The following is a 22747-nucleotide window of genomic DNA, read 5'->3' on the forward strand; positions in this document are numbered from 1 at the left end:
TCATTTCAATTTAATTTTATTTCATAAACATGAAGAAAGCATTTTCTCCAGGGAAGGCCTCCATGACGACCTTCCACAACTGGCATTTTGTATTTGCTGCTTGTAATTACGAATAAAATGATTCCAGCCAGAAAGTTTCACCTTGAGAAGAGAAAATGTAGGTGGCCTGCAAAAATTGATAACTTCACTTTCTTCCCTAAAAAAGATGTTTTGAGGGGAAGCAAAGATTCATACATAAATGCATCTGTCAGATGGCAGGAGATGAGACAGACTCATATAAAACTGTGTTTCCAGGTGGTAAGTGTATGCACTTAGGGAGATCTTTCATCCAGAATAGAGCCATACTCCACTTTTTGCAATGTGAACGTATTTCAAAGCAGCCAGCTCTGTTGTGATTCAGATTTATTATTTCAAACCAGACACTATTCTTTTAAAATTGTGAACTTCAAGACAACCTGATTTATATGCTTTTAAAGTAACATGAAAATACTCAAAGAAGACAAATACACGCATACCTTGTTTTATTGTGCTTTGCTTTATTGTGCTTCACAGATATTGCCTTAAAAAGACAGTTTATTTATTTATTTTTAAGAAATTGAAGGTTTGTAGCAACCCTCTGTCAATTGTCTTTCTGGGCCATTTTTTCTAACAGCATGTGCTCTTTTTGTGTCAGTTACATTTTGGTAATTCTCACAGTATTTTAGACTTCATTATTATTAAATCTGTTATGGTGATCAGTGATCTTTGATGTTATTATCGTTATTGTTTTGGGGCACCACCATATGAATTGTATTCATATAACATAGCAAACCAAATTGATAAATGTGTGTGTTCTGACTGCTCCACCAAACAGCCATTCATTCCCCTGTGAAGAGTCGTACATCTCTTACCTTAAATCAAAAGCTAGAAATGATACATTGGAAGGGCATGCAAGAAAAAAAAAGCTAGAAATGATTAAGCTTAGTGAGGAAGGCATGTCGAAAGCTGAAATAATCCGAAAGCTAGGCTTCTTGTACCAGTTAGCCAAGTTGTGAATGCCAAGGAAAAGTTCTTAAAGGAAATTGAAAGTGCTATTCCAGTGAACACACAAATCAAAAGAAAGTGAATTAGCCTTATTGCTGATATGGAAAAAGTTTTAGTGGTCTAGATAGAAGATCAAACCAACTGCAACATTCCCTTAAGCCAAAGCCTGATCCAGTGCGAGGCCCCAACTCTCTTCAATTCTGTGAAAGGTAAGAAAGGTGAGCAAGGTGCAGAAGAAAAGTTGGAAACCAGCAGAGGCTGGTTCATGAGGTTTAAGGAGAGAAGCTGTCTCCATAACATAAAAGTGCACGGTGAAGCAGAAAGTGCTGATACAGAAGCTGCAGCCAGTTATCCAGAAGATCTAGCTAAGGTCGTTGATGAAGGTGGCTGCTCAAAGCAACAGATTTTCAATGTAGACAAAACAGCCTTCTATTGGAAGAAGATGGCATCTAGGAGTTTCATAGCTACAGAAGAGAAGTCAATGTCTGACTTCAGAGTTTCAAAGAACAGGCCGACTCTCTTGTGAGGGGCTAATGCAGCTGGTGACTTTTAAGTTGAAGCCAGTGCTCATTGTCCATTCCAAAAATCCTAGGGACCTTAAGAATTATTCTAACTTCAGTCTGTCTATACTTTATAAATGGAACAACAAAGCATGGATGACAGCACATCTGTTAATAGCATGGTTTACTGAATATTTTAACTACTGCTCAGAAAAAAAAATTCTTTTCAAATGATTACTGCTCATTGACAGTGCACCTTGTCTCCCAAGAACACTGATGGAAATGTACAAGGAGTTTAGTGTTATTTTCATGCCTGCTAACACAGTGTCCATTCTGCAGCTCATGGATCAAGGAGTAATTTAGACTTTCAAGGCTTATTATTTAAGAAATATTTTTGTAAGGCTATAGCTGCCATGAATAGTGATTATTCTGATAGATATGAGCAAAGCAAATTGAAAACCTTCTGGAAAGGATTCACCATTCTAGATGTCATTAAGAACACTTATGACTCATGGGAGGAAGTCAAAATAGCAACATTAACAGGAGTTTGGAAGAAGTTGATTCCAGCCCTCATGGATGACTTTGAGAAGAGATTCAAGACTGCATTGGAGGAAGTAACTGCAGATGTGATAGAAACAGCAAGAGAATGGCCGGGCGCGGTGGCTCACGCCTGTAATCCCAGTACTTTGGGAGGCCAAGGCGGGTGGATCGTAAGGTCAGGAGATCGAGACCATCCTGGCTAACACCGTGAAACCCCGTCTCTACTAAAAATGCAAAAAATATTAGCCGGGCATGGTGGCGGGCGCCTGTAGTCCCAGCTACTCAGGAGGCTGAGGCAGGAGAATGGTGTGAACCCAGGAGGCGGAGCTTGCAGTGAGCCGAGATCACACCACTGCACTCCAGCCTGGGTGACAGAGTGAGACTCATCTCAAAAAAAAAAAAAAAAGAAAAAAGAAAAGAAATAGCAAGAGAACTAAAATTAGGAGTGAAGCCTGAAGATGGGATTGAATTGCTGTAATCTCATGATAAAACTTTAGTGGATGATGAGTTGCTTCTTATGAATGAACAAAATAAGTGGTTTCTTGAGATGGAATCTACTCTTGGTAAAGATCCTTAAACATTGTTGAAATGACAACAAAGGATTAAGAATACTACATTAACTTAATTGATGAAACAGTGGCTTTAAAGGGTTTGAGAGAATCAGCTCCAATTTTGAAGAAGTTTTACTGTGGGTAAAATGTTATCAAACAGCATTCCATGCTACAGAGAAATCTTTCATGAAAGGAAGAGTCGATTGATGCAGCAAACTTCATTATTGTCTTATTTTAAGAAATTGCCACAACCACTTGAACCTCCAGCAAGTACTACTCTGATTAGTCAGCAACCATCAACATCAACAGACAAGACCCTCCACCAGCAAAAAGATTATGACTTGCTTAATGCTCAGATGATTGTTAGCATTTTTGGCAATAAAGTGTATTTAAAGTAAAATGTGTACTTTTTTAGATATAATATTGCACATTTAATAGACCACAGTATAATGAAACATAATTTTATATGTACTAGGAAACCAAAAAATTCATGTGGCTTGCATTATTGCAATGTTTGCTTTATTGCAATAGTCTGGAACTAACCCATAATACCTCTGAGGTATGCCTGTATATGTAGCTAAATATTACAAGGTCTTTAACCAAGGTAATTTATCTCCAAATCAGCTGGAAGAACACCTATGGATGTATACATCCTGAAAGAATCTTAATACTGACGTTTATTAAAGCATTTAAAAAATGTTCAAGGGACACAATTTTACTTCCAAATTTTCATTAGACATCTTCAGAGGTCCTCATTTTACCTTTCAAAGACTTCAGCTATTTTAAACAGAAGATATTCAGTATGTCGTTTGAATTTTATATTCTGAAACATCTCAAGTCTATTTTAAGGAGAATTTTCATCTTTTCAGAATCTCTATAAGAGAGCTGTCTTCCATCCAAGTTTTGATGAGGACCAAACATTTCTGTTTAGGTTCATTGTTCCTAAATTTTAGGAAAATTTAGATACTTCTTGTGTAGGACAGATTTTGGCCAGCTTCCCCTATCTTCTCTGCCAACCTTATAAGGTCTCTTACAAGGCCAACCTTATAAGAGTTGCAGTGCCTCATTACCTCTCTCATTCCTGTTAAAAAAAATTAGGAATATGTTGATATTGCTGAAAATATTACAGGACTGGCATTATGAAGCTTATATCATAGATTGCCTAAATTGCCACTGGACAGTTCTGTTCAGCCTACCACCCCCCATCACTGTGTTCAAGCCACTGAGATTTCGCTTTCATTGCTCTTTTTCAGTTTATAGTCTTTAAATTTCCCCTTATGTGAGGTAGTTTCTCCAGATCTTTCCATCAAGCTTCTTTATTGCTGTTACACTTTCTAATTCAAAACAATTTTGCCTTTTTCAAACGCTGCCAATCTTGTATCCCCAAGCCAATCATTTCACATTGTTTTAAAAAATGATTTTTGCTTATTACAAATGCTTTCATGGGTCACATTTGGCGATGACAATATAAACTTTAAAATCATATGTGCATCTAAAGTGATAATTTGTTGTTATAATTAACCAAGTTTAATGTACACTAGAGTTCATTTGCTTATAGATATTATTGATTTTATCAATCTTACCTATATTTTATAACAATATTAGATTTGGGATATTTTGTTTTATTTCTTAATCAGATTTAATTGGCCTGCCTTGGTTTGGCTTCTCTTTGATTTGATCGTGACTCAAATTTAATGTCAATTTCTTGAGGCTTGAGCCAACATTTTATGGTATACATTAATACCGTGGGACAGATTTCTGATCTTAAGATATTATTCAGAGTTCTAGGATAGAAGTTGGGCCTCAGGGACACTGAGAACTTCCTGATATTGTTCGTAAAACTTTGTATGTAGGTACATGTGTGAATTTTTCTGGGGAGGTAATTTAGCCCTCATTAGATTTGCATATTTCCTATCTTTGTTAATGGTACATTCTTGGAGAGTGCTAGATTACAAGTCACTGATTATCTCTTCAGCCATCTCTGTTATACCATTTAAGACATCTTAAAAAAAATCAGTGAGTATATATGTTACATTTGTAAAGTTTCCAGTTGATTCACTTTTTTTTTTTTTTTTTTTGAGACAGAGTCTTGCTCTTTCACCCAGGCTGGAATGCAATGGCTTAATTTTGGCTTACCACAACCTCTACAACCTCCACCTCCTGGGTTTAGGTGATTCTCCTGCCTCAGCCTCCCGAGTAGCTGGGACTACAGGTGCGCGCCACCATGCGCAGCTAATTTTTTTTTAATATTTTTAGTAGAGACAGGGTTTTGCCATGTTGGCCAGGCTGGTATCGAACTCCTGACCTCAGGTGATCCACCACCTGTGCCTCCCAAAGTGCAGGGATTACAGGCGTGAATCACCGCACCTGGCCTCCAGTTGATTTACTTTCATATTTTCCTGTTCTATTCTTTGCTTCATGGATATTAATTCTTCTGTCATGTCTTTGAGGATTTCAATACAGTCATTTTTTAAAGTTCTTTTCATATTTAAAAAAATTCTGTGATTCCTTGGGAATGAATTCTTGTAGTTGGTCTTCTGTGGCCCTCAATTTCCTCTAGTGCTTTTTAAGGTTTTTTTGGAGCTCATCTTATTGTGCATGTTTTCCCCTCAGAAGCCCATGTGGGTTTTGTGGTTGTCACAGCCCTGGTCCCACAGGGTACATTGCTTTGAACTGAGTTAGGAACTGGCAACCACAAATCATCCTCATCCATAAGGAGTTGGGATTTCTTCTGGATTCTGTTACCAATTTGTGAGTTGAGAGTAAAGATATTAGCCTTTTGTTTGCCATATTGGCTTCAAATATTTTCCAGGTATTATGTTGCTTTTAATTTTGGACAAGGAACTTTTTATATTAAGTGTTAAGTTTTATCAAATTATAGGTGAAAATTTCTCTTATGATTTATTTCATGACCATTATGATTAGCATTATCTTCAAACCAAAGATTTGATATATATTCATTCATATTTTCTTCTAGTTTTTTTTGTTTTTGTTTTTCCATGTAGGCTTTTAATTTACCCTATATGATCATTAATATAGGTTCTCATACACACAGGAGAAACTCATAAATCCAGTTCTATTTTATGCATTTTAAATTTTATCCATTAATTTGTTCATTTTTAGTGCACATGAAGTAGGGATTTAGTTTTAGAAATTATTTTCCAGGATTTCTTTTACACCCCATCACATCTTTTACTGTGTGTCTCAGAAATCACTGATTAGCAGCCTTACATGTACTTGATTGAACAGGGGTTTTTGTTTGTTTTTGTATAATTCAAATTACTTGCCAATACTAGTGTGATTTTATATTAAATCTGGATTTCCACCTTCTTCTGAACAATCAGATGAGGTGCCCACATTACCACATTGGTCTCACATTCTTGCATGGCACTACAGTTTCCTGGATGGAGTAATAGGTATTGTGACCTTGAGCGTAGCTATCTTTTATCATCCCACTTACCCTGTTGTTCTTGTACAAATCTGTTTACCTTTACACTGCCTACTTGGCTCCTGAGGGCATCTGAGTTTGTACCTCCTGCCAGCTGTTGCCTGCTTTACATTTCTGTGGTGAACATTTTCCTCTTAATCTTCTGCCATTGTATACCTTTATGTGGAGCATTAGGAGAATTTGGTCGGATATGGTGGCAACATTCCTATTTTCAGATATAAGAAAAGGTACATTTTGGTTGTTTCATGCTCAAAGCTTTGGGTGACATTATGCCTGCTTGTCATTGGGCTATAACTGTGCAAACCGCACTGCACTAATCAGCTAAAATTCAAATAATTAATAAAAAGGTGAAAACCCTACTTCTTTTTGGTGAAAACCAGGAATGAAATATGATTCAGATATTTTAGGATTATGAAAGCTGTTCTCTGTGAGCTACTTACTCGAGTTGGGTGAATTAATTTTTCTCAGGCAGCTATGTTCCATTTATATTTCCCTTGGGAATGTAAATGACTAAATGACACCTTTTGTAAGATTGATGAGCAATTTAGTGCTTGCAAAGACTAGTTTACTTTCAGCTGTCAGACATATCTTACAGGAGGCAGTGGGGAATTTGGAAAGGTCTAGAAGTTTTTTGTTTGTTTGTTTGTTTGCAGTCCAGTATATTTATAACTTCTGCAAGCAGAGGTAGAAACAGAATTATTTTCTGGGAACACTTGTTTCTTTGCTTAATAATTATTATTCAACATTAATGAATGTTACTGAACATGTACGATGTGCCTGCTTCTCTCTCGGGTATCATGTGATACAGAGAAATATAAGACATAGTCCTTAAGAGTGATACAGAAGCACCGGACAGCAAAGGCTACATCTGAGAAATGGCAGAGGAATAGATGAATAGGGCTTGTCTATAACAATAATGGGATTTGATAGGACACAGTGGAAGCTTATAATTTTACCATTTAATAGGAGAGTAGGGGTATAGGGGAGTAGGAGAATTCAGCTGAATGGGATGAGATTGAGGAGCAGAGCGATAGTCAATAGAGAAAGGAGACTTTCTGGAGTAATTGACTTCATTGCTTTAATGGCAAAGACCACAATTACTTTTGCACCAACCTGATACAATGAAAGAGAAGCAATGGATTGGGAAGCAGGGTGGAGGCATTAATAGTGATAGATGACACTTTGATTGAACCCACAGTGGAGTTAGCTGAGGAAGCTGCAGAGTGGAAGGTTGCTAGGTTTGCGGGTATGAGGAGTTGGTGAGGGGATGGACATAGTTACATACACTGAGGCAGTGAATGTGTAATACTGAGTAGACAAATGTGAGATAAAAAGAGAATGATGTTGTGGTCGCTTCAGCGGTACGTACACTAAAACAAGGATGATGTTTAATACTCAACAACACAGGACTGAGTCCTAAAGATAAGACTGTTAATTAATTTCAGACTGTAGCATAAGAGGCCAGGAGGAGGATAGGGTTGGTCCAAGCATAAACTAGATAGAAGAAGCAAAGATCTCCATTGACATGGTGATAGACCAGGAAAGAGTTATAGATAAGTTGATGCCATATAGCTGTAGTTTAGTCAGAATGTGTCCAATGCTAAATAGGCCAGAACAACAGGATAGCCTGCTCAGACTTTATGGGCGGAAACACTAAGGATAATTCTGAGTGAGTAGAGTCAATGAATTATTCCATTTAGATGTCCTTGCTTTTTGAGAATCACCCTTAAGACACTCAGACAGCGTAGATCAGTCTTAAAAGGCCCTTGTTAGTCTTAAAAGGCTTGTCATGGTTCACCCAGGGATTTCTAGTAGTCATATGAGGGCAGTAGTTCAGCCAAAAAGAAAAGACCTTTTGCCTTGCTTCTGAGGTTGGAGTCCCTTTTGACTGAGGAGACCCTCTTCTCTGACTCTGACGTCCTTATCTTCAGTGCTCCTTTACCCTTAGGGGCCAGGGCAGAGATGAGTTGCCCACATCTGGATGTTGCCCAGTTTTAGTATGTAGGCATGGGGATCTCCTTTATGGAAGATAGTAACCATTGTTTGATGCCGCAGGAAGGCATAGGAGGAGAAGGAAATTAATTTTTTCATTGGGTGAAAGGCATAGCTAGGAAAAAAAGGGTTTGAGCTTTCTAGAATCCTTAAACCTGGACCTTTGATACATAATAAAATTTGAAAATGTTGAATTTGAAAATGTGTGTATTGCCTAAATCCAATATGCTCACTTAGTGGAGAGGGGCATTGGCGATAGATATGTGCATGAATGTCTTCCTTTTTTTTAGTTTGCTTTTTGCAGTAGGAATATGTGCCTCATTGTGCTTATCTTACACATGATTTAGTATTCTAATCATTTACAAAGCTATACTTTTGTTGAGTTTTACTTTATTTTTAATTTTTATTTTTTGTAGAGACAGGGTCTCCCTATGTCCAGGCTGGTCCTAAATTCCTGGGCTCTTGCCTCAGCCTCCCAAACTGCTGGGATTACAGGTGTGAGCCACTGTGCCCGGCCTGGGTTTTAAATTCTTTTAAAATATACTTTAGGTTCACCAGTTCTTAGAATTTGACCCATGGATCCCTCGTGGTCCTTTAGATACTTTTAGGGGGTCAGCAAGGACAAAACTATTTTTATAAAAATAATAAGACATTATTTGTCTTTTCCATTGGGTTAACATTTACATGCAAAAGCAATGGTGAGTAAAACTGTGTATGGCCAGTATGAATCTAGACAGTTGCAGCTAAAAAAAAAATTTTTAAAGGCAGTTTCATGTAAGAATGTTCTTGCTGAGTAGCAAAAATTATTAATTGCGTTTAATCTCAACTTCTGAGTATATGTATTTTTAATATTCTGTGTAACAAAAATGGGAGGTATGCTTGAGGCACTTTTGCTGCATATTGAAGTAGGTCGGCCCAAAGAAACGTGTTTGCATGATTATTTAAGCTGTGAGCTAAAGTAGCCCCTTTCTTCCATGGAACACCATTTTTTCTTGAAGAATGAAGGACAAACATGTTTTCATACTGGGGTGTTGACAGGCATTTTCTTGCAAATAAACAAGTAAACTTGTCACAGCAAGTACAACAACTGACATTATTTACTGCTAATCATAAAATTCAAGCTTTCAAGCAAAAATAGAAATTTTGGAAAACTCACATATATTATCAGGTGCTTGACAGAGCACACAGTAGGATAATGAACTTCATTTTCCCAGTTTGTTTTGTTTTGTTTTGTTTTGAGCTGGAGTCTGTCTCGTTGTGTTGCCCAGGCTGGAATGCAGTGGCGTGATCTTGGCTTACTGCAACCTCCGCCTCCTGGGTTCAAGCGATTCTCCTGCCTCAGCCTCCCAAGTAGTTGGGATTACAGGTGCCTACTACAGTACCTGGCTAATTTTTGTATTTTTAGTAGAGACAGGGTTTCACCACGTTGGCCAGGCTGTTCTTGAATTCCTGACCTCAAATCATCCACCCACCTTGGCCTCCCAAAGTGCTGGGATTACAGGTGTGAGCCACCATGCCTGGCCTCCCAGTTTGTTTTTATCTATCACATTCTCTGTGAGGTATAACTTATATGCAAAACCTGCACATACTTAAAAGTATACAACTAGATAACTTTTTACATATATACACATGCCTGTGAAACCACTATTGCCTTCAAGATGCTGAACTTTCCCTTACTCCTCAAAGTGTCCTTATGTCCCTTGCCAAGCCATGCTTAAAGACTTTTCTAGGGAGATGGGGGTGATATTAATTAATGTGTTTTTAATTGTTGCTGCAAAGGACATGGTTTTGTTCTTTTTTATGTCTGTGTAGTATTCCATGATGTATATGTATCCCATTTTCTTAATCCAGTTCACCATTGATGTGTACCTAGGTTGATTCCATGTCTTTGCTATTGTGAATAGCAAGCACAGTGATGAACATATGAGTGCATGTGTCTTTTAGGTAGAACAATTTATTTTCCTTTGGATATATACCCAGTAATGGGATTTCTGGGTTGAATGGTAGCTCTGTTTTAAATTCTTTGAGAAATCTCCAAACTGCTTTCCACAGTGGCAAAACTAATTCACATTCTCACCAGAAGTATGTAAGTGTTCCCTTTTCTCTGCAGCCTGAGCAGCATCTGTTGTTTTTTGACTTTTTATTAATAGATATTCTGACTGGTGCGAGATGATATCTCATTGCAGTTTTGATTTGCTTTTCTCTGATGATTACTAATGTGGAGCATTTTTTCATATATTTGTTGGTCACTTGTATGTCTTCTTTTGAGAAGTATCAGTTCATGTCCTTTGCACATTTTTTAATGAGTTTTTTTCTTTTACATGTTGATTTAAGTTCCTTACAATTTCTGGAAATTAGACCTTTGTTGGATGCATAGTTTGCAAATATTTTCTCCTGTTCTGTAGGTTGTCTGTTTACTCTGTTGATAGTTTTTGCTGTGCAGAAGTCCTTTAATTAGGTCCCACTTGTCAATTTTTGTTTTTGTTGCAATTGCATTTGGGGACTTAGCCAAAAATTCTTTGCCAAGGCCAATGTTGAGAAGGGTATTTCCTAGGTTTTCTTCTAGGATTTTTATAGTATACATGTTACTATAAAGTCATGCATGGAGAAAAGATCCATTAAAAATTCAAGATAGATCAAGAATGTAGAGTATAAAAACTTCCTTGGTATGTTTTAAGATTCTACATTGCAACTAAACTTGAAGAAACTATAGCTTGTCATGTTTTGCTATAGTATCAAAGAATATCCACAATTATCTTAATTTAGTAAATGTTTATGAATATAACCCACATAAACTAAAGCTCTAGGTGGATGGGTAGGGGTGTTGCCAGTCATTTTGAAGAGTATAAAGGAGTCCTGAGGCCAAAAACGTTAAAAGAAACCTCTGCTTTAGTTCATGGGTCCAGGGAAACCATGAAAAAGTGTAATCTGTAGATAGTTAACTTAATTTTGATCAATATTTTCAACACTTTCATAAATTAATTTTGATGGCTATTAAGCTATCTCCATGTTAAATATGAATTGGTTTGATAACTCTCTAATTTTTTTCCCCTCCTTTAATTTCCATTTGAGCATTATGTGGTAAAAATGTAACAAGTATAAAAATGCCCCAGACAGACAGGAGCATATCTATGTGAAATGACTCATTTAAAAATCATTATTATGTGAAATAGATATTATGTAATACAGGAATGTCTCTTGTATGATAGGCAGGACCAAAACATTTGCGTTTTTTTTTTTCTTTCTTTGCACAGGCTAACAGGGATATGATTAAGAAAATTTCATCTCTACTTAGACCGATTAAGATGAATTTATTTCAAGCATTTTAGAAGAGGGAACAGTGAAAAAACAGTTTATTATCTGAGAGAAATGTATACTTTTTTTTCCACGTGAAAACTTAGCAGTTAGAAATTTTCTCTGTTAAAATTATGGAGTAATTTATTTAATAAGAGCTGACTACAAGGTATCTATTTATTTTATGACATACAAATTGGGTGACCATATGATTTATCATCTAAATGGTATACTTTTAAGTGTAAAAGGGGATCTGTTACTTACTAGGCTGGGATAAAAGAAGAAAACCAAGACTATCCTGGCTTAACTGGGACTTAGGTCACCCTACCTAAGAAAGTATAATGTTCTTGAAAAAGTGGAACCTTTGACTTGCTAAATACTCTATTTTAATTCCAGTCTTGTTTCTTTTTGTATCCTAAGTGTGCCCTTTATATGTTTCTTTGATGAAACATGCCTTCTAAAAAGAATATGTTTAAAATTTGTTGTTATATGCCCCTAATAAAAATGAAAAGCAACTAATAATTGGAACTCTCAGCTTACTTCTTTACATCTGCCAAAGTTAGACAAAGCTTTGGGATAATTAACTGAGAGAATTAATCTTAGTGATGGCTTACTGTATTTTAACTGGTATATCAGCTGTTAATCCGGATGCTAACACAAAGGGGCAGCTGTGGCTCAGGCTATTTTGAAAATCCAACCGTCTGTTGGTTTCAAACCTTATGATTTATATTAGACATCTTAGGAACCCTGCATATTAAAGGGGCAGTGCTAAGTTTATCTGAAAAATTAAGCATCACTACTAAAATGATGCAGTAGTAAGGTATTTCATGAGTTATTTGTGGAGCCTTCAGTTGGAAGTTTATTGTAAAAAATATGAAGGTAAATACTGAATTCCAAATAAACAGGAAAAATAAAACCATGTGAATGAAATTCTTAGCGTGCAGAGTCTGGTCAAACAAAGCCATTAACATAATAATGAATTAATAGTTGCCAAAAGTTATGGCTGCCTAGTCCATAACATTGCCTCATTGCCTCTGAACACATTTTTCACCACATTAATCGATGTTTATTAATGTTTTAAAAGTGCTTACCACAGTGCTTGACATACAGTGTTATGAAATCGTTACTGGCCGGGTGGTGGCTCACACCTGTAATCCCAGCACCTTGGGAGGCCGAGGTCAGGAGTTAAAAACCAGCCTGGCCAACATGGCAAAACCCTGTCTCTACTAAAAATACGAAAAGAATTAGCCAGGCAATCCCAGCTACTTGGGAGGCTGAGGCAGGAGAATCGCTTGAACCTGGGAGGCAGAGGTTGCATGAGCTGAGATCACCCCGCTGCACTCTAGTTTGAGGGACAAAGCAAGACTGTCTCAAAAAAAGAAAAAAGAAAATGTTACTTATTCATATCCATAGCAGTGCTAGTCATATAGAATACTTATTGCAATGGTATTCTTTCCTAACATCAGAACATCAGTTTTCTATTATTATTATTATTTATAATAATAATATTTATTATTAAAGATTTGCATTATTCCTAATGCTTTTCTTAAATTGGCATGTGATCAACACTGGTGCATTTCAAAAGTAAAGATGCTTATATGTGTGCATATATATATAACTTATGTATGCAATATTTTATATCATAGGTGAAGATAAAAACTTGGTTTAATTTTTTTGACTGGAAAAACAAAGTTGGCAAATCTGTATAATATAGTGTTATTTTAAAAAAACTTGCTAATGTGGTGAAATCACAATAGACAGACTTATAAAACTCACTAAATTCTTCTCCATTTCAGTGCAACATGGAGGAATTGGAGAGGATGTAGAATAGTAGAAAGAGATGGAGAAAGAGCGCAAACTACAGAGGAAAGCATAGTGACCAGAAGTTCCTACAATCAGGCAGACCTTATTCTAATGGTCACTGCCACTTCCCAGTTTCCAGCTGAGCAACTTTTTGCACATTTTTAATGACTCAAAGCCCGGTTACCACATCTATAAAATGGGCATAATAAAATAGTTGTTACTACATGAGGACTGAATGAGATAATGCATGAAAATCTCTTAGCATCATGCCTGGACATACTCAGTGTTCACTAACTGGTGCCTATTATTATTGTGGTAGAAATGCTACAAACTGTATATAGAATTCTTAAGCCCAGGAAAAACAAGGCTCAAGAGTGACTATGGTAGGGTTAGTCTAAGAAAATGTCCATTTCATCTTAATCTTACTAGGAGTACACTATTCTAGGCATTAGGAAAAACCTTGAACTCTAAAGGATTAAGATACTAGAACAAGGTGTTAAGGGGTTTGTAAAATATCTTCACTACCTTTTAAGATGGAAAAGAGCATATCATTTATGAGGTTATCTAATCTGGAGGTCTGGATTACCTCATGAAGTTTCTTCTGTCATTAGAATTTACAAAACCTCTATTTTGCATTAAATTGTATTTTAGTTTTTGTCACAGCTAGACCCTGATTACAATTGGATATCTGATTAATTGGAAGAGAGGTTTTTAAAATCCAATTCAGTTGCATCCTTTATTGTTATATAGTTACTCTTAAAATATGAATAGGGGTAGTGAAGTATGATCAGTGAGTAAATAGGTCTTGGTTGTCACACTGGCAGAGTGAATTTAGGATTCATTGATACTGCCTGAGTTACCAATTCATTCATAGCTCCCTGCTGGCATTTGAAGCATTGCTGACTACTGTGCACATAAAGGCTTCTCCTTTACTTTAAAACTTCTTCAGTTCAATTTTGGTTATTATAATTTATTTGTGCAACTTATTGAACAGGTATCTATTGAGGGTACCAAGTGCCAAGCATTATGATGTGTATTTAAGATCAAAGATGGTAGGCAAACACAGCCATGCTCTCAGAGTTTACTTTGTAGTGGGAAGTCATGCAAACAAACAATTACAATTTAAAGTGGTAATGACTGTAATGAAGTTAATGGGAACCAAGTGAAGGTGCTTTTAATGCTGCCAGGGATTGTCAGGACAGGCTGCACAGAAGAGGAAAGTTTTGAACTGAAAATGAGAATGTTCAGTGTGGAGGGAGGCAAATGAAAGAGAGATTTTCCGGGCCGAGAAAGCAGCATAAGCGACCCAGTGAAGTCTGTGCAGGGACGTGTAAGTAATTCACTCTGCACATGAATTACTTATCTTTAAGTAGTTTAGATCTTTTTTTTTTTTCAGTTTTAAATATTTTTATTTGCTTTTTATATGTACGCTTTTATTTCTATATGTTAACCATTTTCTTCTCTCTCCTGTCCATTTTTATTTTATATGCAAGCTATTAGAAGTTAACTTTACAATTCAGTCTTTTTTTTTTTAATGATACAACTAGTAATTTATTAAGACCGTAAATTCCATTACAGTGACCCTGGTAGGCAACTCTATAAAGTTTTGGGCTACTTGTCATGTGGTTTTGATTTATATTTGTCTAATGATCAGTGATTTTATTTTATTTTTGTATTATTATTTCTTTTTTTTATTATACTTTATGTTTTAGGGTACATGTGCACAACGTGCAGGTTTGTTACATATGTACACATGTGCCATGCTGGTGTGCTGCACCCATTAACTCTTCATTTAACATTAGGTATATCTCCTAATGCTATCCCTCCCCCACTCCTCCCACCCCACAACAGGCCCTGGTGTGTGATGTTCCCCTTCCTGTGTCTATGTGTTGTCATTGTTCAATTCCCACCTATGAATGAGAACCTGCGGTGTTTGGTTTTTTGTCCTTGCGATAGTTTGCTGAGAATGATGGTTTCCAGCTTCATCCATGTCCCTACAAAGGACATGAACTTATCATTTTTTATGGCTACATAGTATTCCATGGTGTATATGTGCCACATTTTCTTAATCCAGTCTATCACTGTTGGACATTTGGGTTGGTTCCAAGTCTTTGCTATTGTGAACAGTGCCACAGTAAACATATGTGTGCATGTGTCTTTATAGCAGCATGTTTTATAATCCTTTGGGTATATACCCAGTAATGGGATCGCTGGGTCAAATGCTATTTCTAGTTCTAGATCCCTGAGGAATGGCCACACTGACTTCCACAATGGTTGAACTAGTTTACAGTCCCACCAACAGTGTAAAAGTGTTCCTATTTCTCCACATCCTCTCCAGCACCTGTTGTTTCCTGACTTTTTAATGGTCACCATTCTAACTGGTGTGAGATGGTATCTCATTGTGGTTTTTATTTGCATTTCTCTGATGGCCAGTGATGATGAGCATTTTTTCATGTGTTTTTTGGCTGCATAAATGTCTTCTTTTGAGAAGTGTCTGTTCATATCCTTTGCCCACTTTTTGATGGGGTTGTTTGTTTTTTTCTTGTAAATTTGTTTGAGTTCATTATAGATTCTGGATATTAGCCCTTTGTCAGATGAGTAGATTGCAAAAATTTTCTCCCATTTTGTAGGTTGCCTGTTCACTCTGATGGTAGTTTCTTTTGCTGTGCAGAAGCTCTTTATTTTAATTAGATCCCATTTGTCAATTTTGGCTTTTGTTGCCATTGCTTTTGGTGTTTTAGACATGAAGTCCTTGCCCATGCCTATGTCCTGAATGGTATTGCCTAGGTTTTCTTCTAGGGTTTTTATGGTTTTAGGTCTAACATTTAAGTCTTTAATCTATCTTGCATTAATTTTTGTATAAGGTGTAAGGAAGGGATCCAGTTTCAGCTTTCTCCATATGGCTAGCCAGTTTTCCCAGCACCATTTATTAAATAGGGAATCCTTTCCCCATTGCTTGTTTTTGTCAGGTTTGTCAAAGATCAGATAGTTGTAGATATGCGGCATTATTTCTGAGGGCTCTGTTCTGTTCCATTGGTCTATATCTCTGTTTTGGTACCAGTACCATGCTGTTTTGGTTACTGTAGCCTTGTAGTATAGTTTGAAGTCAGGTAGCGTGATGCCTCCAGCTTTGTTCTTTTGGCTTAGGATTGTCATGGCAATGTGGGCTCTTTTTTGGTTCCATATGAACTTTAAAGTAGATTTTTCCAATTCTGTGAAGAAAGTCATTGGTAGCTTCATGGGGATGGCATTGAATCTATAAATTACCTTTGGCAGTATGACTATTTTCACAATATTGATTCTTCCTACCCACAAGCATGGAATGTTCTTCCATTTGTTTGTATCCTCTTTTATTTCATTGAGCAGTAGTTTGTAGTTCTCCTTGAAGAGGTCCTTCATGTCCCTTGTAAGTTGGATTCCTAGGTATTTTATACTCCTTGAAGCAATTGTGAATGGGAGTTCACTCATGATTTGGCTCTCTGTTTGTCTGTTATTGGTGTATAAGAATGCTTGTAATTTTTGCACATTCATTTTGTATCCTGAGACTTTGCTGAAGTTGCCTATCAGCTTAAGGAGATTTTGGGCTGAGATGATGGCGTTTTCTAGATATACAATCATGTCATCTGCAAACAGGGACAATTTGATTTCCTCTTTTCCTAATTGAATACCCTTTATTTCCTTCTCCTGCCTGATTGCCCTGGCCAGAACTTCCAACACTATGTTGAATAGGAGTGGTGAGAGAGGGCATCCCTGTCTTGTGCCAGTTTTCAAAGGGAATGCTTCCAGTTTTTGTCCATTCAGTATGATATTGGCTGTGGGTTTGTCATAGATGGCTCTTATTATTTTGAGATACGGCCCATCAACACCTAATTTATTGAGAGTTTTTAGCATGAAGGTTGTTGAATTTTGTCAAAGGCCTTTTCTGCATCTATTGAGATAATCGTGGTTTTTGTCGTTGATTCTGTTTATATGCTGGATTATGTTTATTGATTTTCGTGTGTTGAACCAGCCTTGCATCCCAGGGATGAAGCCCACTTGATCATGGTGGATAAGCTTTTTGATGTGCTGCTGGATTCGGTTTGCCAGTATTTTATTGAGGATTTTTGCATTGATATTCATCAGGGATATTGGTCTAAAATTCTCTTTTTTTGTTGTGTCTCTGCCAGGCTTTGGTATCAGGATAATGCTGGCATCATAAAATGAGTTAGGGAGGATTCCCTCTTTTTCTATTGATTCGAATAATTTCTGAAGGAATGGTACCAGCTCCTCCTTGTACCTCTGGTAGAATTCGGCTGTGAATCCATCTGGTCCTGGACTTTTTTTGGTTGGTAAGCTATTAATTATTGCCTCAATTTCAGAGCCTGTTATTGGTCTATTCAGAGATTCAACTTCTTCCTGGTTTAGTCTTGGGGGGGTGTATGTGTTGAGGAATTTATCTGTTTCTTCGAGATTTTCTAGTTTATTTGCATGGAGGTGTTTATAGTATTCTCTGATGGTAGTTTGTATTTCTGTGGGATCGGTGGTGATATCCCCTTTATCATTTTTTATTGCGTCTATTTGATTCTTCTCTCTTTTCTTCTTTATTAGTCTTGTTAGCATCTATCAATTTTGTTGATCTTTTCCGAAAACCAGCTCCTGGATTCATCGATTTTTTTGAAGGGTTTTTGTGTCTCTATTTCCTTCAGTTCTGCTCTGATCTTAGTTATTTCTTGCCTTCTGCTAGCTTTTGAATGTGTTTGCTCTAGATTCTCTAGTTCTTTTAATTGTGATGTTAGGGTGTCAATTTTAGATCTTTCCTACTTTCTCTTGTGGTCATTTAGTGCTATAAATTTCCCTGTACACACTGCTTTGAATGTGTCCCAGAGATTCTGGTATGTTGTGTCTTTGTTCTCGTTGGTTTCAAAGAACATCTTTATTTCTGCCTTCATTTCATTATGTACCCAGTAGTCATTCAGGAGCAGGTTGTTCAGTTTCCATGTGGTTGAGCGGTTTTGAGGGAGTTTCTTAATCCTGAGTTCTAGTTTGATTGCACTGTGGTCTGAGAGACAGTTTGTTATAATTTCTGTTCTTTTACATTTGCTGAGGAGTGCTTTGCTTGCAACTAAGTGGTCAATTTTGGAATACGTGTGCTGTGGTGCTGAAAAGAATGTATATTCTGTTGATTTGGGGTGGAAGGTTCTGTAGATGTCTATTAGGTCCGCTTGGTGCAGAGCTGAGTTCAGTTCCTGGATATCCTTGTTAACTTTCTGTCTCGTTGATCTGTCTAATGTTGACATTGGGGTGTTAAAGTCTCCCATTATTATTGTGTGGGAGTCTAAGTCTCTTTGTAGGTCTCTAAGGACTTGCTTTATGAATCTGGGTGCTCCCATATTGGGTACATATATATTTAGGATAGTTAGCTCTTCTTGTTTAATTGATCCCTTTACCATTATGTCATGACCTTCTTTGTCTCTTTTGATCTTTGTTGGTTTAAAGTCTGTTTTATCAGAGACTAGGATTGCAACCCCTGCCTTTTTTTGTTTTCCATTTGCTTGATGGATCTTCCACCATCCCTTTATTTTGAACCTATATGTGTCTCTGCATGTGAGATGGGTTTTCTGAATACAGCACACTGATGGGTCTTGACTCTATCCAATTTGCCAGTCTGTGTCTTTTAATTGGAGCATTTAGCCCATTTACATTTAAGGTTAATATTGTTATATGTGAATTTGATCCTGTCATTATGATGCTAGCTGGTTATTTTGCTCATTAGTTGATGCAGTGTTTTCTTAGCCTTGATGGTCTTTACAATTTGGCATGTTTTTGCAGTGGCTGGTACTGGTTTGTTCCTTTCCATGTTTAGTGCTTCCTTCAGGAGCTGTTTTAGGGCAGGCCTGGTGGTGACAAAAATCTCTCAGCATTTGCTTGTCTGTAAAGGATTTTATTTCTCCTTCACTTATGAAGCTTAGTTTGGCTGGATATGAAATTCTGGGTTGAAAATTCTTTCCTTTAAGAATGTTGAATATCGGCCCCCACTCTCTTCTGGCTCGTAGAGTGTCTGCCAAGAGATCAGCTGTTAGTCTGATGGGCTTCCCTTTGTGGGTAACCCGACCTTTCTCTCTGGCTGCCCTTAACATTTTTTCCTTCATTTCAACTTTGGTGAATCTGACAATTATGTGTCTTGGAGTGCTCTTCTCAAGGAGTATCTTTGTGGCGTTCTCTGTATTTCCTGAATTTGAATATTGGCCTGCCTTGCTAGATTGGGGAAGTTCTCCTGGATAATATCCTGCAGAGTGTTTTCCAGCTTGGTTCCATTCTCCCCGTCACTTTCAGGTACACCAATCAGACGTAGGTTTGGTCTTTTCACATAGTGCCATATTTCTTGGAGGCTTTGTTTGTTTCTTCTTATTCTTTTTTCTCTAAACTTCTCTTCTCGCTTCATTTCATTCATTTGATCTTCCATCACTGATACCCTTTCTTCCAGTTGATTGAATCGGCTACTGAGGCTTGTGCATTCGTCACATAGTTCTCGTGTCTTGGTTTTCAGCTCCATCAGGTCCTTTAAGGACTTCTCTGCATTGGTTATTCTAGTTAGCCATTCGTCTAATCTTTTTTCAAGGTTTTTTACTTCTTTGCCATGGGTTCGTTTAGCTTGGAGTAGTTTGATTGTCTGAAGCCTTCTTCTCTCAACTCGTCAAAGTCATTCTCTGTCCAGCTTTGTTCCGTTGCTGGTGAGGAGCTGCATTCCTTTGGAGGGGGAGAGGCGCTCTGATTTTTAGAGTTTCCAGTTTTTCTGCTCTGTTTTTTCCCCATCTTTGTGGTTTTATCTACCTTTGGTCTTTGATGATGGTGACGTACAGATGGGGTTTTGGTGTGGATGTCCTTTCTGTTTGTTAGTTTTCCTTCTAACAGTCAGGATCCTCAGCTGCAGGTCTGTTGGAGTTTGCTGGAGGTCCACTCCAGACCCTGTTTGCCTGGGTATCAGCAGCGGAGGCTGCAGAACAGCGGATATTGGTGAACAGCAAATGTTGCTGAGTGATCGTTCATCTGGAAGTTTTGTCTCAGAGGAGTACCTGGCTGTGTGAGGTGTCAGTCTGCCCCTACTTGGGGGTGTCTCCCAGTTAGGCTGCTTGGGGGTCAGGGACCCACTTGAGGAGACAGTCTGTCCGTTCTCAGATCTCCAGCTGCGTGCTGGGAGAACCACTAGTCTCTTCAAAGCTGTCAGACAGGGACATTTAAGTCTGCAGAGGTTTCTGCTGCCTTTTGTTTGGCTATGCCCTGCCCCCAGAGGTGAAGTCTATAGAGACAGGCAGGCCTCCTTGAGCTGCTGTGGGCTCCACCCAGTTGGAGCTTCCCGGCCGCTTTGTTTACCTACTCATGCTGGGGCAATGGCGGGTGCCCCTTCCCCAGCCTTGCTGCCACCTTGCAGTTTGATCTCAGACTGCTGTGCTAGCAATGAGCGAGGCTCCGTGGGCGTAGGACCCGCCGAGCCAGGCGCAGGATATAATCTCCTGGTATGCTGTTTGCTAAGACTGTTGGAAAAGCGCAGTATTAGGGTGGGAGTGACCCAATTTTCCAGGTGCCATCTGTCACCCCTTTCTTTGACTAGGAAAGGGAATTCCCTGACCCCTTGCACTTCCTGGGTGAGGTGATGCCTTGCCCTGCTTCAGCTCACGCTCGGTGCCCTGCACCCACTGTCCTGCACCCACTGTCCTGCACCCACTGTCCGACACTCCCCAGTGAGATGAACCCAGTATCTCAGTTAGAAGTGCAGAAATCATCCGTCTTCTGCGTCGCTCACACTGGGAGCTGTGTAGACTGGAGCTGTTCCTATTTGGCCATCTTGGTTCCACCCAGATCTTATTTTGTAGGGAATGGGAGCCATCAACATTTTTGGAGCTGGAAATGACCTGATTAGATTTGTATTTAAGAAAAGACACTTTGCTGGTACAGTATAAGCACGATGGTTGAGGGGGAGCAGGAAACTGATCAGCAAGACCAATAAGTAGGCAGGAATGGTAGTCTAGGCAGGTCATGATAATTGCCTGCACTTGGCATTTGCAGTGGATGGAGAAGGAGAAGGAGGAGGGGTGCATTGCAGATCTTGGTAGGCAGGAGAATCAATATTTTAAGGTTTTGGATAGATTTTGAAAAACAGAAGAGAACCCTAGGTTGGCTCCCAGATTTGGGGTTTAGACAACTAGGTAGACAGTGGTGCCCTACACCAATTGGTGGTACAGGATAAAAGAGAAAACAGATTTTGGTGACAAGAAGATGATGAGTTCAATTTTGGGCATATGAAAGCAGCTGTGGCCCAATTAAGGGGCTTGTTGAGGAGAGAGGTCCAGGACATAGATTATATATATATATGTGTGTGTGTGTGTGTGTGTGTGTATGTGTGTATGTATATATATATATATATATATATATATATATATATATATATGACAGTTATAGGATTCAGTGGCATTAGGTTAGTAGTTCAAGCTATGGGTATGAATGAAATAGCTGAAGGTTACCTGGGAAACCTAGAACTTCAGATTTGCTTTGCAGCTAGTTACTTGAGATATGTATTGTACAGAAAGGATGGAGACCTTAAACAAGAGGCTATGATAGAGATAAGAGGTTTTGGAAATTATTTCCATAAGTATGACAGATTTGTTAATTGTTTGTTGTTGGTCTGTGGAACATCAGTAGCCTAAAAATGTCTCTGTATGATTCAAGATTGCGTCTTCTACAGAGAAACTTGCTCTGGTAGAAATGAAGATAATGAGGGCTAAAGAAACACAGAGTATATTTTATTTCCCTTTATGAAGTTTAAATTCTGTCTTTTTTAATTAACCCACAAGGATCCTTTGATATTGTATCTGACCGTAATATGTTTTATATAAAATGCCTAAGGGACTGAGTGTGAGCAACTGAGAAAACAAGTTTGTCAATTCATGAATTGTGGTTCTATTTGATCTTCTATTGACTAGAGTAATGATTCAGGTGAGTATTTTGTCTTGATTCTGGCTATGAGTAAAGGAAGCTGCAATTGACCATCACAGTTTTATATTTGGTACCAATGAACCATAGCTGCCAAATATGTGTTCATTGCTAACAACTTGGATCATAATAAGCGGAAGCTTTTACTTAAGCAGTCAGTCTTAGTATAATAAGGTTTAGAGAAAGGCAGTTCACAGTTTTGCTACTTGTTCTCCAGCCATGTGTTACAATTACAATTTTGTTTATTAGTGTGGAAGCATGACACTCTTTTTCAGTGATTTACTTTTTAGGCTTTTTCCCCCTTTTTTGCTATATATATAATTTTATATATCTACTCATCTGACAAAGGGCTAATATCCAGAATCTATAATGAACTCAAACAAATTTACAAGAAAAAAACAAACGACCCCATCAAAAAGTGGGCAAAGGACATGAACAGACACTTCTCAAAAGAAGACATTTATGCAGCCAAAAAACACATGAAAAAATGCTCATCATCACTGGCCATCAGAGAAATCCAAATCAAAACCACTATGAGATATCATCTCACACCAGTTAGAATGGCAATCATTAAAAAGTCAGGAAACAACAGGTGCTGGAGAGGATGTGGAGAAATAGGAACACTTTTA

At 37.9% G+C, this 22747-nt stretch overlaps 1 protein-coding gene across 9 annotated transcripts in view; it reads left to right on the forward strand.

Annotated features, from left to right (window-relative positions):
• Positions 1-22747, forward strand: part of AKAP7 (A-kinase anchoring protein 7) — a 152670-nt gene that overhangs the window by 88287 nt on the left and 41636 nt on the right. The window contains exon 8 of one of the 9 annotated variants that reach the window (XM_055391895.2): positions 17318-17396. The exons of 7 other annotated variants lie outside the window; for them this stretch is intronic. In XM_055391895.2, coding sequence (XP_055247870.1) covers positions 17318-17349 — 32 coding nt within the window. In that variant the 3' untranslated portion in view covers positions 17350-17396. Of the gene's footprint in view, positions 1-13144; positions 13396-17317; positions 17397-22747 lie in introns of those variants that run through there. One more of the 9 variants, XM_019030176.3, reaches the window with a different exon arrangement.

This window comes from Gorilla gorilla, chromosome 5, assembly GCF_029281585.2.
Source record: "Gorilla gorilla gorilla isolate KB3781 chromosome 5, NHGRI_mGorGor1-v2.1_pri, whole genome shotgun sequence".
NCBI lineage: Eukaryota > Metazoa > Chordata > Mammalia > Primates > Hominidae > Gorilla > Gorilla gorilla.